Source organism: Rhinolophus sinicus, linkage group LG03 (genome assembly GCF_036562045.2).
Source record: "Rhinolophus sinicus isolate RSC01 linkage group LG03, ASM3656204v1, whole genome shotgun sequence".
Classification (NCBI taxonomy): domain Eukaryota; kingdom Metazoa; phylum Chordata; class Mammalia; order Chiroptera; family Rhinolophidae; genus Rhinolophus; species Rhinolophus sinicus.
The window spans coordinates 25,684,910-25,698,675 of record NC_133753.1 but is presented as its reverse complement, the minus strand read 5'-3'; the positions used below and the strand labels follow the sequence as shown (position 1 = coordinate 25,698,675).

The 13,766-nt window shown below is 46.1% G+C and overlaps 1 protein-coding gene across 9 annotated transcripts in view; it reads left to right on the top strand.

The window, feature by feature from the left end:
- Positions 1-13,766, top strand: part of RGS6 (regulator of G protein signaling 6) — a 464,907-nt gene that overhangs the window by 405,715 nt on the left and 45,426 nt on the right. For all 9 annotated transcript variants that reach the window (XM_074327257.1, XM_019733355.2, XM_074327258.1 and 6 more), the window contains exon 14: positions 6,267-6,392. In XM_074327257.1, the coding sequence (XP_074183358.1) occupies positions 6,267-6,392 (126 nt within the window). The remainder of the gene's footprint in view (positions 1-6,266; positions 6,393-13,766) is intronic.

The following is a 13,766-nucleotide window of genomic DNA, read 5'->3' as shown; positions in this document are numbered from 1 at the left end:
TCGTCTGTTTCACTGGGGTCATTGATCAGAGAACTATTGTTTCTAGTCATTGTTTCATTACTCCAATCACTGTTTGGAGCAGATCAGTCGTTTCATATACCCAGCACTTTGGAGAAGCTGATGTTTTTCATAAATGAAGGTCTTAGCTTTCAACGCTGGCTATGTATTAGAATCACCTGGAGCATTTATGAAAAATACGAATGCCCAGGCCCCTCCCCAGGCTAATTAAATAAGAATTTCTGGCAGTGGGGTATTGTTTTTTTGTTAGTTTTTTTGAATCTCCCCAGATGTGCAGCCCTGGTCCAGATGGACTATATCAGTAGCTGGTGAGGGCTCCCTCAGCAATTGTGTGAGTCACTGGTTCTCGAAACACAGGGCGCATCAGAATCATCTAGGATGCTCATTAAAAATACAGATGCCCTGGGGTGGTTCTGGCTATCTGTCTTTTCAGCAAGCATTCTAGGCAATTCTGAGGCATGGCACAGTTTGAGAATTCCTGGTGTGGTTCACAGAGTTCCCCCCGTAGGCTCTCCTCTGAGAAGTTAATGTGGCTGTAGGGCTTCTTTGAGTGTACAAGTATTACCGTGTTTCCCCGAAAATAAGACCTAGCTGGACAATCAACTCTAATGCGTCTTTTGGAGCAAAAATTAACATAAGACCCCCGTCTTATTATTGAGCTGATTGTCTGGCTAGGTCTTATTTTCGGGGAAACATGGTTATAAGAGGGCACAGGTAAATCAGCAAGGCTCCCCTCTGGGTCCTGGGTATGTGGCCCAATAACAGACTGAAAGACTGGGTCCTCTCTAAGTGGGACTGGTGGCTACAGGGTCCATGGGTGGTAGAGTCCCCGCCTTCTCCCTTAATGACTTCTCTGCAGCCGGGTGCTCTCCTTTCAGGCCATGATGGGATTTCTAAAGTTCTTCAGTTTCCTCTCCATGGTGCTCTCCAATAAGTCCACTCTTCTTTCTTCTGCTGAAGTATCTTAAGGGACCTGGTTAGATCTGCAGAAGCCAGTAAGAAGTAGGGAAAAGCTGGAGTGTCTTTATAAGTCTCCCTGCTTTACTGAACTCTTTTCGGCTCTATATTTGCTGTTCCTCCCCTGGGTTACAGAAGCACTACCCTCTGGTTTTGTTGCCCAGATTAGAAGCTGGTGAAAAACATCCCCCACACACACACACCTTTGCTTAGGAGATTCTCTCTGCCATGTGGAGACCATGTTCCTCCTTTCTGAGTTTCTTCCATATGCCCCCTGTCCAATGCCCACCAACAGCTTCTACTTCCAGTACTGCTGCTAGGAGCTTGGGGATCCCCTAGGTTTCTGTTGGGGACACCCCGCTACTTTCTTCTCAGAAGGACCCACTGAAATCATAGGCGGTTCTCAATCAGTTGTCACCAGTTTACTTCATCTTCCCGATCTTTCTCTAAGTTTGTCGCTGATAGGAAATTTCTTTGCTTCTGTATACTATGTTGTTTTAGGATATTTTATTATTATTATTATTATTATTATTATTATTATTATTATTATTATTTCACTGAATTCCAGACATTTGTCTGTTCCCTATTCCTGGACCACTTCCCCAGATCTTCACATGGCTGCCTTCTCTTTTCATTCAAGTCTAACTTGTCATTGGTGTCCCTTCCTCAGAAAGGTCCTCTGTGGCCATTCCATCTAGAGTGGCCACCCCACCCACCAGTCATTCTATATCACATCCTCCCCTCTCCCCAGTTCTCTTTCTAAACAGGATTTAAAATTATTTTAGCACCTAGAGCCATGTCTGGCACAGAGTAGGTATTCCAAAAGTATAGGTTACGTGGAGGATAGATGAAGAAAGGACTGTTTCTTTAGTCAATGTATTGGTATTTGGAAAAGGAGGAGAGGTAAGCACATGAATTTAATTCACCATGATGACACTGGGATTTCTTCCTTTCTTGAAATTTAACAAAGAAACATATGATACTTTGGGGAAATGGTGGTCGCATGATCTGTAGGCTTATCCCAAACTACTAGCACTTTGTCCCCAAAGTGTGCTACCTGCCCCTACCACAACTGCTCTGGTTCTGCTCTTATTGTTCAGGCTTCTATTCTAATCGTAATGTTATTTAGATACAAGTGAAAATGAAGAGATGCTGTGGGGGTCCATTTCTTCTCCCAGTTGGACAGTCTCACCCACTCAGATGCTGGCGGTGGTTAGGAACCTGTCATTGGAGAAGCACAGAGTCTGGGATCAGTGCCAACACCCCACTTCAGCCTAGAGGTGGTTCAAGTCCATGAAACAAAGACTAAAGATGACCAATAAAATAAGTCTTTTTTTTTTTCTCAGTTCCAGTTAAATTCAACCAATATGTATTGAGGACCTATACTGTATGCTGTGTTCTGGGTTGGGAAATCAGCTGAAATGAAGGGTGGACTCCTTTGGAGGGCCACCTGTTTTTGCTATGTGTTAGTTTGGGCTGCCCAGTGGGAGTCAGTAATTTGATGAGCTCAATGGACACAGAAAACAAATAAGAGTTAGAAAAAGACATCTCTCTTGCAATAAGAAAATGCTGTCAGGATAAGGACACACCACCCACATCACTGTACACATTTTCTTATCGATGTCCTCTTAGTGTTGAACTTGCTGTGTGAAAAGCACAATGGTGAATACAAAGGCACATGAGACATGGTCTCTGCCCTCAAAGAGCTCACATGACAGCTGGAGAGATGATGACGTAAACCCTTAAAAAGCTAAATGATGATGCAAAACTATAATTTAAAAAACATGTCATAAGGAAGCATTTTTACACAATGGATGGAAACAAAAGGGGCTGTGAGTTCTGTGGATTATTTGTTTGAGTTGGACCAAGGGAAAGTTATTGTACTCGTCACCTGGGGATGAATGTCCAGAGATATTTTAATGTTCAGAATTGTTTTATAACCAGAGAGACCATTCAGATGTAGCGACATGTTTAAATCTGATCTTGAACTTTAAAGTGGATGATGTTTGGAAATACCCATGTAGGAAAAACACACATACAGCAAAGTCTTATCCAAGAAGCTTTCAATAGAACAGATCTCAGGAGCCAAATGTACCAGAGAAAACGGAGCAGAGGTGGAACATCTAGGTGTAGAAATAGGATTGATTGATTATGAATAATGGATATTTGAGGAACCCCAGATGTTCTAGGTTGAATAGTGCCACCGAAAAATTCATGTCCTTCTCAGAACTTTACAATGTGACTTTATTTGGAAATAGAGTCCCCACTATAGATTGAGTGGTCACAGAGGCCTTTCTGAAGAAGGGACACAAATGCCAAGTGAGAATAGAAGGCTGCTGTAGATACAATCAGTTAAGATGAGGTCAAACTGGAGTAGGGGAGCTCCTAATCCAGTATGACTGGTGCCTTTATAAGAAGAGAAAACAGAGACACAGGGAGAACCACATGTGACAATGGAGGCAGAGATCGGAGTGATGCATGTGCAAGCCAAGGAATGCCACGTATTTCTGGCAATACCAGAAGCTAAGAGAAAGACATGGAACAGATTCTCCCCTAAAACCTTCAGAGAGAGCATGGCCCTGCCCCCACCTTGATTTCAGACTTCTATCCTGTAGAACTGTGAGGTAATAGTTTTCCACTATTTTCAGCCCCCCAGTTTGTTGGTACAGTGGTACCTCGGTTTTCCAACGTAATCCATTCCGGAAGATCATTCGAGTTCTGAAACGTTCAAAAACAGCCGACAGTTAGGCCTCAGGATCTTGCACTCAGCGGAAGTCACGTGACATGTTCAACTTCTGAGGTGTGTTTGAAAACCGAAGCATTTACTTCTGGGTTTACGGCGTTGGTAAACCAAAATGTCAACGGAGACGTTCAAAAACCGATGTACTACTGTACTTTGTTACTGTAACCCTAGGAAACTACCACATCAGTGTACCCAGTCTCTTCAGATCTCCTTGTTTTTGAAGGCTGACCTTGTAGCTTTCTGGATATTCTGTCCTCTGTCCTAGGCCTCTGATTCTGCATTTAGCACGACACTCAAGCTTTCTGGCCCACCCCCAAAATGTCCCTTTTCCCACCACTGTCCCCACCAATGAACCTGGTGGAGTGAATGTGGACTCACAGTTGGGTACCAGAAAGTGGTGACACTGGTAGTGGGTGTGCATCCATCAGGCAATCACTACAAAGACTGAGAGATTTTTCCACACCTGTCTCTCTGGGTACAGCCTTTGATCAGGGTTCAGCTTCCACCAGCACCACCCTTGCAGATCTGCAACGTTGGCTGGCAAAAAGCAGATAATTGAGTCCATTCCAGGTCACAGCATGACCCTGGCAGAAATAAATGATATCCTACAGCTCTCTGGGGCTTACATTTGCTGCTAGCCTCAAGCCAAGGGGGATTTCTTTGTAAACAGTACTTTTTGTCTCTTGGAAGTCTATTGAGCGTGATGGGTTCTGTGCCTTAAGTTTGAGAGAATCCAGGATCTATCTTCCTGGCTTGTTGTAGAGCGCCCAGCCTGGTACTTTGGAGGAGCTCTTTCATGGCATTCCCCAAATTCCCCATTGTTTCACCCAGTGGGCTTAGTCTTCTACTGTGACGCCACTGAGCTAAGCCTGGAGATGCAGAGTTGTACACAAGAGCCTCCCGAGCCCAAGCACATAATCTCGGCATTAGAAGACCCTGCCACTGCTGGTTATGTCTAGCGGTGCAGAAGTAGAAGTGTTGGGCTTGAATTGCTTAAATCCAGAGCTGTGTTTTCCACTACGGTAACCATTAGCCACAGGTAGCCACTTACTTGTAAACTTTAATTATTGAACATTAAATAAAATTTAAAATTCAGTTTCTTGGTCAGTATTACCTACATTTCAAGTTCTCAAGAGCCTCATGTGGCTCGTGGCTAGTGGCTACCATATTGGTGAGCACAGACATAGAATATTATTTCCATCATCACAGAAAGTTCTATTGGCCAGCACTGGTCTAGAGCTATTTGTTTCTTTCAATGCACATGCTTTCTTCCCCTTTTTACTCAGTCCAATTTTCTAAGATAAATATTGAGAATATGTCAACTCCATAACACAAGAAAACATGATTTTATTTATTTAATGTCTGTGAGAGATAATAAAAAGTATGTGTCTATTTTTCAAAAGAAGGAAAATAAGTATTACTAGACCAGTGCTTCTCAGAGTTTAATGTGCACTTAAGTCACCCAGGGATCTTATTAAACTGTGGATTCTGGTTTCCTATGTCTGAGATGGGGCCTGACATCCCCTTGCAGGTCCATAGAATACTCCTCAGGTGGGAGATTACAGCATGTAACTTGTAAACTGGGACCCTATTGCTGCTTGAAGGGTCAGGGAAATAAATACAGTAAGTGAACTGTAGATGGAAAGACAGAAGCTGAAGGAAATATTTGTATCTTCCAACACCAGAAGAATGAGACCGCACCTCCATCCACCCCTGGCTTTGGTCTGAGGAGGGTCACCTGGAGGTGACACAGCACAGCAGAGTTAAGAGCTGTACTCTGGGACCACACTGTCTGGGCTTGAGTCTTGACTCCTTCACTTCCTAGTGTGTCCTTGGGCAGAAGATCGCTAGGCCTCAATTTCCCTATCTGTCAAATGGAGATGCTTCTAGTACCTGTTTCACAGAGTAGCTGTGAGGGGTCAGTGAGTTAACAGATGTAAAATGCTTGGAACGATGCGTAGAACATCAGAAAGACAGGCAGGTGGTTACTAAATCAATAAATGAATGCAATATTCTGCTTCTAAACAACTGAATAGATTTTATCCTGGGTGAGGTGATTCATTTCTGACCAGTTGTATGTCATTTGGATCTAAACAGGACTCTGTGTCTCTCCCTGTGGATGGAGGACGGAGTGGGAGGTGTGCACGAGGTCTCTGATAAAAGGTTTGATTCACAAGGCATCCTCAGTTATTAAGAAAAAAGAGTGAGAAGTGATGGAGTCAAGAGTTGGGCCTATAACTGACAGGAATGGTCCAGGGGAACCCAATCAATGGGGTAGTTGTGTTTCCTGTAGACAGGAGCCACTTGGCACACATCCTGGTGCCCATAATCTAAATACTTTCCTTAGAGAGACTTTTTACTGTTGGCTGACGTTAGCGTACAGAAGTCTGCATTTAGAGTTTGCACAGATTTTATAGAATCTATCACTTAAATTTGTGACAATTCCCATTGGCGTGTAGCAACAAAATAGATTTGAGTTGCTGGAGAGAATATGACACAGGTTTTGCCTGGTATTGATCATTCTTTATACCTTTGTTCCCCCCAAAAGCAAAGAGCCCAGCCAACAGCGAGTAAAGAGATGGGGCTTCTCTTTCGACGAGATGTTGAAGGACCCAATGGGGCGAGACCTGTTTCTACGATTCCTGGAGTCTGAATTCAGTTCAGAAAATCTCAGGTAAATCTCTCAAAAGTTTGAACTGTGTGCAGAGTGTGTATAAAGAAATGTGCATAATCAGTCTCTCTTTCTGCCTCCCTTTCTCAGTAAAATATTATGGTTCAAACTCTAAGTCCAGCTAATCTGGAGAAGATTGAAATGAAGAAGAACAAACTTCATATGCAGCTTTCCTATCACCATATTAGCACCTACCAACACCAGCATTTATTTAAGTACAGATGACATTTGTTCAAGTTATTGGAATCAGCTCCAATAACAAGTAAATAGTCAAATGGATTTGATGACACCATCCATTAACTAAAACCATGGCTCAGAGACCCTCTCTTCAGAACTTCCCAAGTCTGGGGTCCTGAGTATTTGATAGGCCAACCAGAAGGGGTTCATAGCCTCATTGCAGAATTTCAAAAAGCAAGAGTAAATATCATTCAATAACTGCAGGCCTAACTGTAAAACTAATTCATTAAAACATGCTTTTCTTTTCGGGGGGAATTCTATCAACTCTACTGGGGTTACTCTGGTCACCTGATGCCAATGCAACATCCGATTGTTTCTATTGGTCTATGACTCATTCAGATGAGGGAAAACATGTTCATGTTTTAATAATGACTGTTCAGTAAAAGAAAAAAAATAAGACTTTCAAAGCATGAGGTCCATTGAGAGAGGACAGAAAGAGGGTACATTAAAAGTTAAAAGGTCCGTGGTCATGAAAAATTGGGAAACTGTTATTCAGGCTTTTTTTTTGTAGTAGATGTAAAAGCAGAGACCTATGGAAAATGTAATTTATCTAGGACCCATTAGTGAACTTAGGCAACTAGTGACTTCTCAGTGAGTAAGATGGAAATCTCAGTGTTTTCTTGGCACCAGGTTTTCTTTTATATGCAGATTAACTCCCATCTTCCAATATCATTTTTTCTCAGAGCAGCTTTATTAACTTTTTAAAACTGTTTTTTAACAAGCCAAAGCACACACGGTGGGGAAAGGACTGTCCACCCCAGTGTTAATGTACAAAGTCCATGTTATTTATTTGGAGTTAGAGACCATATCAGTCCCATATATCAGTCAAGTGATATTTATCACATACCTGTGCCACATCGAGCCCCACAAGAGTCTGCTGAGGGAGGCAAGAAAGTCAAGATGCATGATCTTCACCTGCAATGACCTTATAGGTCCTTAAGGAAAAAACACAGGAGACTCTTACATCATTAAATGAATATAAACGAGTATAAACTGTCAGAACCATTTTGGAAGTGTTTTAAAAAGGGAGGGATGAATGGAAGCCAGAGCAGACAAACGATAAGCTGGACTTTGAAGAATACACAGGATACTTACTGATAGACAAAAATGAAGGAGAGAGTGTTCTGAGCTGGAAGATTCGCAAAGGCCTGGCAGTGGGACTCTCCTACACCATAATGTCCCAGGAGCACATGTAGATGGCAATTAACTGTGTATTGATGCCTTTGTAGGCAGCTGTATGCCTATTGTAAACCAGATAAGGCTGAATATCTGATTTCAGGTTATGACATAAGAGTTCTTGCCTTATGCTGAGGCATTACGCTAAACACATCTCAGAGCTTCGTTTCAATTCCTAAGCAGGTATTTCTAACAGAAGACTTGACTTTAAAACTCTTCATTAGGGTAGTGTTCAGACCAGCCTCGTGTGTTGTGCCTGGACGTGGGTCCTGCTTGGAAAGCCATGCCCTCTGTGGCCAGCACGATGTATCCAGGCAGTCTAGAGAGGGTGCCTAGATGCAGCCAGTTCAGCACTAGGTCCCATCCCCAGCTTGGTCCCCATCAGCCACCCATGGGAGTCCTTCCCATCTTTCCTTCTCATACCTGTCCATCTGGGTCCACAAGATGGAGTGGTACAGGGGCTGCCTTCACCTGAGTATTTCTCATTCTGTGAGGGGCCTTCTGGCCTCCGTCACCTACACCATTACAGCGACTTTGAAGAATGTCCACAGCCCAGGGTCAGGCGCATCTTCTGGTTCGACACTGCCTTGCCCAGTATAAGTGTAGCCACAGCCACATAACAGTTCGAACTAGTTTCACGAAACATGCATTACATGTAGGCCTGGAGTGCATGGAGGAGTGTGTACCTGGCAGGTGTTCAGCACCTCATCCTGCCATTACCTCTCGTGTCTCTGCCAGCAACCCCCTCCCTTGCTAGGGGGGCTGCATTCAATCTTGGGTGAAAGAGTGTGTGTGAGTGTACTGGTGCCTAATCTACACATAAATGCATGAATCCAGACTTAAAGAGGATCCCCTCTAATCCATGACAGATGAGAGGAAAAGAAAATGGAACAGACAGAGATTTAAAACAGTATAGCCCAAGAGCTTCTAAAATCCTCGCTGGAGGTCCAAATTCCCCTTTTATGATATTCAGCATAATTGGCTATATGGGGACGAAGCTCAGTTTTAAATCATACACCTTCAAGACTCTTCAGTCACTCCTAAGCAGGGGGTTTCTCCCCCTTCCCTTTGTATTCATTCCTTCAGCCACAGATACTGGCTTAGCACCTACCACGGCCGGGTCCTGAGGACTCAGAGCTGAATATGTTTCACCCCTTGTGCAGGCACGGCCCTGCAGGTGGACCTCCACCGTGGTCCATGTGAGTGGCAGCTCCTGGAGCTGTGCAATGTGGCACAGCTCAGGGATACTCCCCATCTGTTGTGTTGGCCATGCTGGGGCCATCCCTTTTCTCCAGGATTGGTGAAGAGAAGGCAACTGGCACTAGAGTATAGGACGAAGACAGAGAGAGACTGACCACACCTCAACTAGATACATTGCAAAGGGCACCGCACATCCATTTTCCTGTGTGCCCTTGCATCTCTCCAATGAAAGGGGTACTAAGATCATAACATTTTTGCACAGTATCTGGAACACCAATTAAGTAGCCAGGTGGTTGAATTTATACCAGAGCTTCAGAATACAGAACAACAGAACACAGGAGCTCCAAAGAGACAGAGGTTTTGCTGTCACAACAGCAAAGGGTCACACTGGATCCTTTAAGGAAAGATGTCTATGATAATACGATGTGAGTTGAAGTCCCCTTTGATCATGTTTCTTTCCTTTTCGGTGAGCCTGTGAGATGAGGGAGGGGCCTCATCTGCAGCCTGGAGGGGGCATGGCCAGCACATAGTGCTGCAGACAGCATAGCATGTGACAGAACACTCCCTGCAACACCCTGAGCTGAGCCCAGGGTCCGTTTGCACTGGGTGGGCCCTGGAGATAGCTGTTTGCCTTTGGAATGCCTGTAGCCTCTCTTCCATAAGGCGGGGGCCTCCCACTTCTCAAGCTGTGACTTCCAGTTGTGTGACGTTGCCCTTCTCCCTTCTCTGCACGTTTCTCCAGAATGATGACCCTTGCCACCTTTGCCCCTCTCCGTCCCCCCTGCTCAAGTCTTTGTCCTCCCTAACCTGACACCTCTGCCACACGGCAGGGCATGAGTTAAAAATCCAAATCCACAGCAAAGAGCGTCCCCCGTACATTTTTTATGAGCTGCACCGTCTCCAGAGAGAATGGGGTTGTTCTTCTAACCTGCAGATTGATTATCCTGGTTCCACACAATGTCAGCTGAGGGGAGAAGCAATTAAAGAGCACACAGGGGAGTTGCCAGATTTGCCTTGGGAGCCCCCGTCTCTGACGGTTGCCCCAAGTCTTAGAAAGACCTCCAAAGGTTCACCAGGTCCGGTGGGATTCACCACTAACCAAACACATGATTAATCGAGACAGAGGTGACTCACACAACGTCATGACAATCTGTGGCATTTCAGCCACTGTCTGATGAACACAATCCAGCTTCCGTGGTATACTGCTGATGGCGTTACTAATGTCAGTCCAGATGGTTTCAGCCCAACCAGAGCCTAAGTCAAGTTGGATCACTTGTTCCTGAGTCTCTGTTGACCAGCAGAGGGCACAGAAACCCTTCCTTCTGAATGGAGTTTGCTTTTTCTCTGCAAACGAACTAAAACCTGGATTTTTCTAACCTATGAAAATCCTACTTTACGAAAAGCTGGATAAGCTAGGAATTGAGGAGCTGTCCAGACCTCCTGGCAGAGTGGAGAATGACCAATCGCTGCATGGTTTCCCTTGTTCCAGCCAGCTGTAAGGAGAAAAGCCCATTTCCTGTCAGCATCCAGGAGGCCACGTGGGGCAGGTCCAGACCACCCACAAGTCCTATCCACTGCTGTTCCACCAGCCTGGTGGTGTCTGAGCCCAGGCTGCCTTCCCCTAAGCCCAGTGTCTGGCCTGCATTCCTAAGCCAGGGACGCGGATCCCATGCCGGCACACGGGCTGCCTCCCTGCATGCCGATGACTTGGGCCAGGCAGGACAGGTGGTCTCCCTGATACCAGTGAGTCCTTGTGGCCTGCCAGTCATGACAGCCCTTCTGCTGCAAGCCACACAGGCTTAGTGCAGGATGGGTGGATTTGCTGCTGCTGCTGACGTCCTCCTCCCTGCTGGCGTCCTCCAGGAAGAGCAGTACCTGCTGGCTTTTGATAAGAATAGAAGCTGTACAAGCCTCAGTGGGCCTCCCTGCATTAGCAAATGTGCTGAGGGGAGCTTCTGTGGCGCTTTCTGGGAGAGTGTGTCTGGGCAGCCGACGCTCACAGCTCCAGCTCAGGCCTGTGGGCTTGCAGATGGCAAATACAAACCAAAGCCTGTTCTGAATTTCAAATTGACACAAAGGTTCTTCAAAGCCGGTAATGGTAAACACATATGGGATGCCAGAATGCTGTTGTGACAGCATTTTTGCTGTCACCTGCGAGGGATAAGGCAGGTCACCTCCAAGGCAGACAGAAGGCCGAGAGGGTCTCCGTGTGTGCAGGAAGCGAAAACTACCCTCTAGGGAATGTCATCCCTCCTCCCCCCTCCCCTTCTCCCTCCTCCTCTTTCTCTGCCCCTCCTCCGCTGGCATGCCCATTGTTTCTTGTACTTTTTTTTAATTCTCAGTTTTTATCTGATGAAGGGAATCTTTTAATTTTTAATGCAAGAGTTTATTACATTTGATTCTGAAATTTCCCTTTATATCAGCTCTAGACCTTCTCTGTCCCCAGCTGAGTGATGTGCATTAACGTGGCTCCTAAATCATTCTGCAAAAGGGACCCTGAGGCCCCAGGAACCATGGGGAACCTGCATAGCTCAGAAGCTACTGGGTCTTCAGGGTCTTCCCAAAGGGGCTCAATGGCTCCTCCTCAGAGCAGACGGGAACGAGGGACGGAAGATGACAGGGGTGACACTGATTGAGGGAGTAGGAAAATCGTCAGGTGTCAGCCATTTATGTGGCAGATGGCAGGGTCTGGTAGGCTGGGAAGGAGGCTGGCCCAGACAAGTCGCTTCCAGCCAGGAACTCAGCCCAGAGGCGACTTCCCGAGAAAAGGCTGTTCTCCCATCTCCCCAGCATGTGGCTGCAGAGGACTTAGTATTTGGTGAGTTGCCCGTTCTCATTCCTTCCAGTCCTTTGAAAAGTCAACACCAGCGGCTTCTTTAGAGCTGGTTTCCTAAATTCCATCTGCCTGTCACTGTTCCCCAGGTGAAGAAAGCCTGTACTGTCGTCACCAGGTGACCATTTTCACCTTTACACAGTCAGCCACCTCCTTCATTTCATGGCAGACTCAGAGGGTGGGACAGAGAGACCTAAGCAACCTAGCGAATGGGCCTGAAGGATGGAGGATTCCCAGTCCCCAACTGAGTTTCAAGGGCCCATCTACACAACTGAGCAGCTTTAGAGCTCATTTCAACCTCACACCCCCATCCCTCCAGACTCTGTTTAAAGACCCATTACTGTTTTCCTCTCCCCCGTCATCCAGAGGCATGAGCACCAAAGACCTGCAGCAGAAAGAGAGAGGGCTGGTTTTGAAGGGCAGGTGACAACAAATGGCAGTGGCAAGAGTGCCAGGCTGCTTTTGCCCAGGCCACCGGAGAAGAAAGAGATGAAATTCAGGGGATCATCCTGAGCCGGTATTGAACCTGTGACCACCACGCTGACCCCACCACAGCTCCCACCATAGGATCTGAAAGCATTTCAGACTTACACCTGGATGGGAAGTCCTTCTAACCTGTGTCACATATCCCTCCACCCACTTTATATCCATTGCACCCATGAGGACAGACACCGAGAAAGGTACAATTCCAAGATGGCAGCGTAGCCGGGGTGAGGACAGAGCTGTGCTTCCTCGTCTGTCAGTTGAGTGAAGTTATTAAGTCTCCTTCCCTGCCTTTCACTCATGCCCTTCAGGATCACCAAGGGAACCCTGAGGGTTTATTTAAGGACATTATTAGAATCCCAAATGGCAAATCGGGGGAAGAGTTGTAGCCCGCCGCGCACAGGCACACACCAGTCTGCCGTCCTTGTGGAACTGGAGCTGCATTACCCGGGTTGGCCACTGAGTGGTGCCTTTGGGCCACGCACTTGGCTCTAAAGACATTTCTCTGAACAGCAACAGAAAAACATACTTAACCTTTTAAAAAACAAGTACATCTTACTTTGGGTGAAATTCAATGACAGATTGAATGCACTTTCCACCATGCTGTTTTTCAGCTTCTCTTGTCCCTGCCCTTTGGTTGACTTGCCTGTGTGATTCCCATGGCTATCACACATAGCCAGGGCCCCATCCTCATCTCACTGATGGGAAAACTGGCCTGTCTTGTTCACAGGGCACAGTGTGCCACCCACACCTGGGCCCTGCTGAAAGCCCTCCCCAGCGCTGCCTTGGAAACCGTCCTCAGGACCTGGGACCTATTGTCCAAGATTGGCTCCGGTTGCTGCTGTTCTCAGCAGAAAAGAGCTCACACCCAGCTCTCCCGACAGCCGCTGCCATGCTGACACTGAGGGATTCAGGAGAGGCAAATATGGAAGTGAGCAGGTTTTTTCCTCCAGTCATCCCTGCAGAATCTTTTGAGAGAGGTTCCCCTTGTATGCCCCTTCGGCTGTGTTCCAGATGAGCTCATCTTCAATCCACAGCCATTTATTGAGCGCCAACTATATGCCAGCACCGTGCTGGACACTGATGTTGTGAATCGACTCAGTTTCCCCATCTGTAACATAAATAGCTGGGTCCTTCCAGCCCAAATAGTCTTTGTGATTCCAAGATTCTATCTGCTTGTTATCGCTCCTTCGTTTTGAAGCCTGTAACTGATCCCAATCAGATATGACAAAGGAATTCACCTTTGTCTGTGTCATGATAATCTATGTAGAGCAGTGGTTCTCAACCAGGGGAGATTTTACCTCCCAGGGGACATTTGGTAATGTCTGGAAACATTTTTGGTTGTCACAACTTGAGGAGCAGTTGCCACTGGTATCTGGTAGATGGAGGCCACGGTTGCTGCTAAACATTCTACAATGCACAGCACAGGCCCCACAACAAAGAACTAT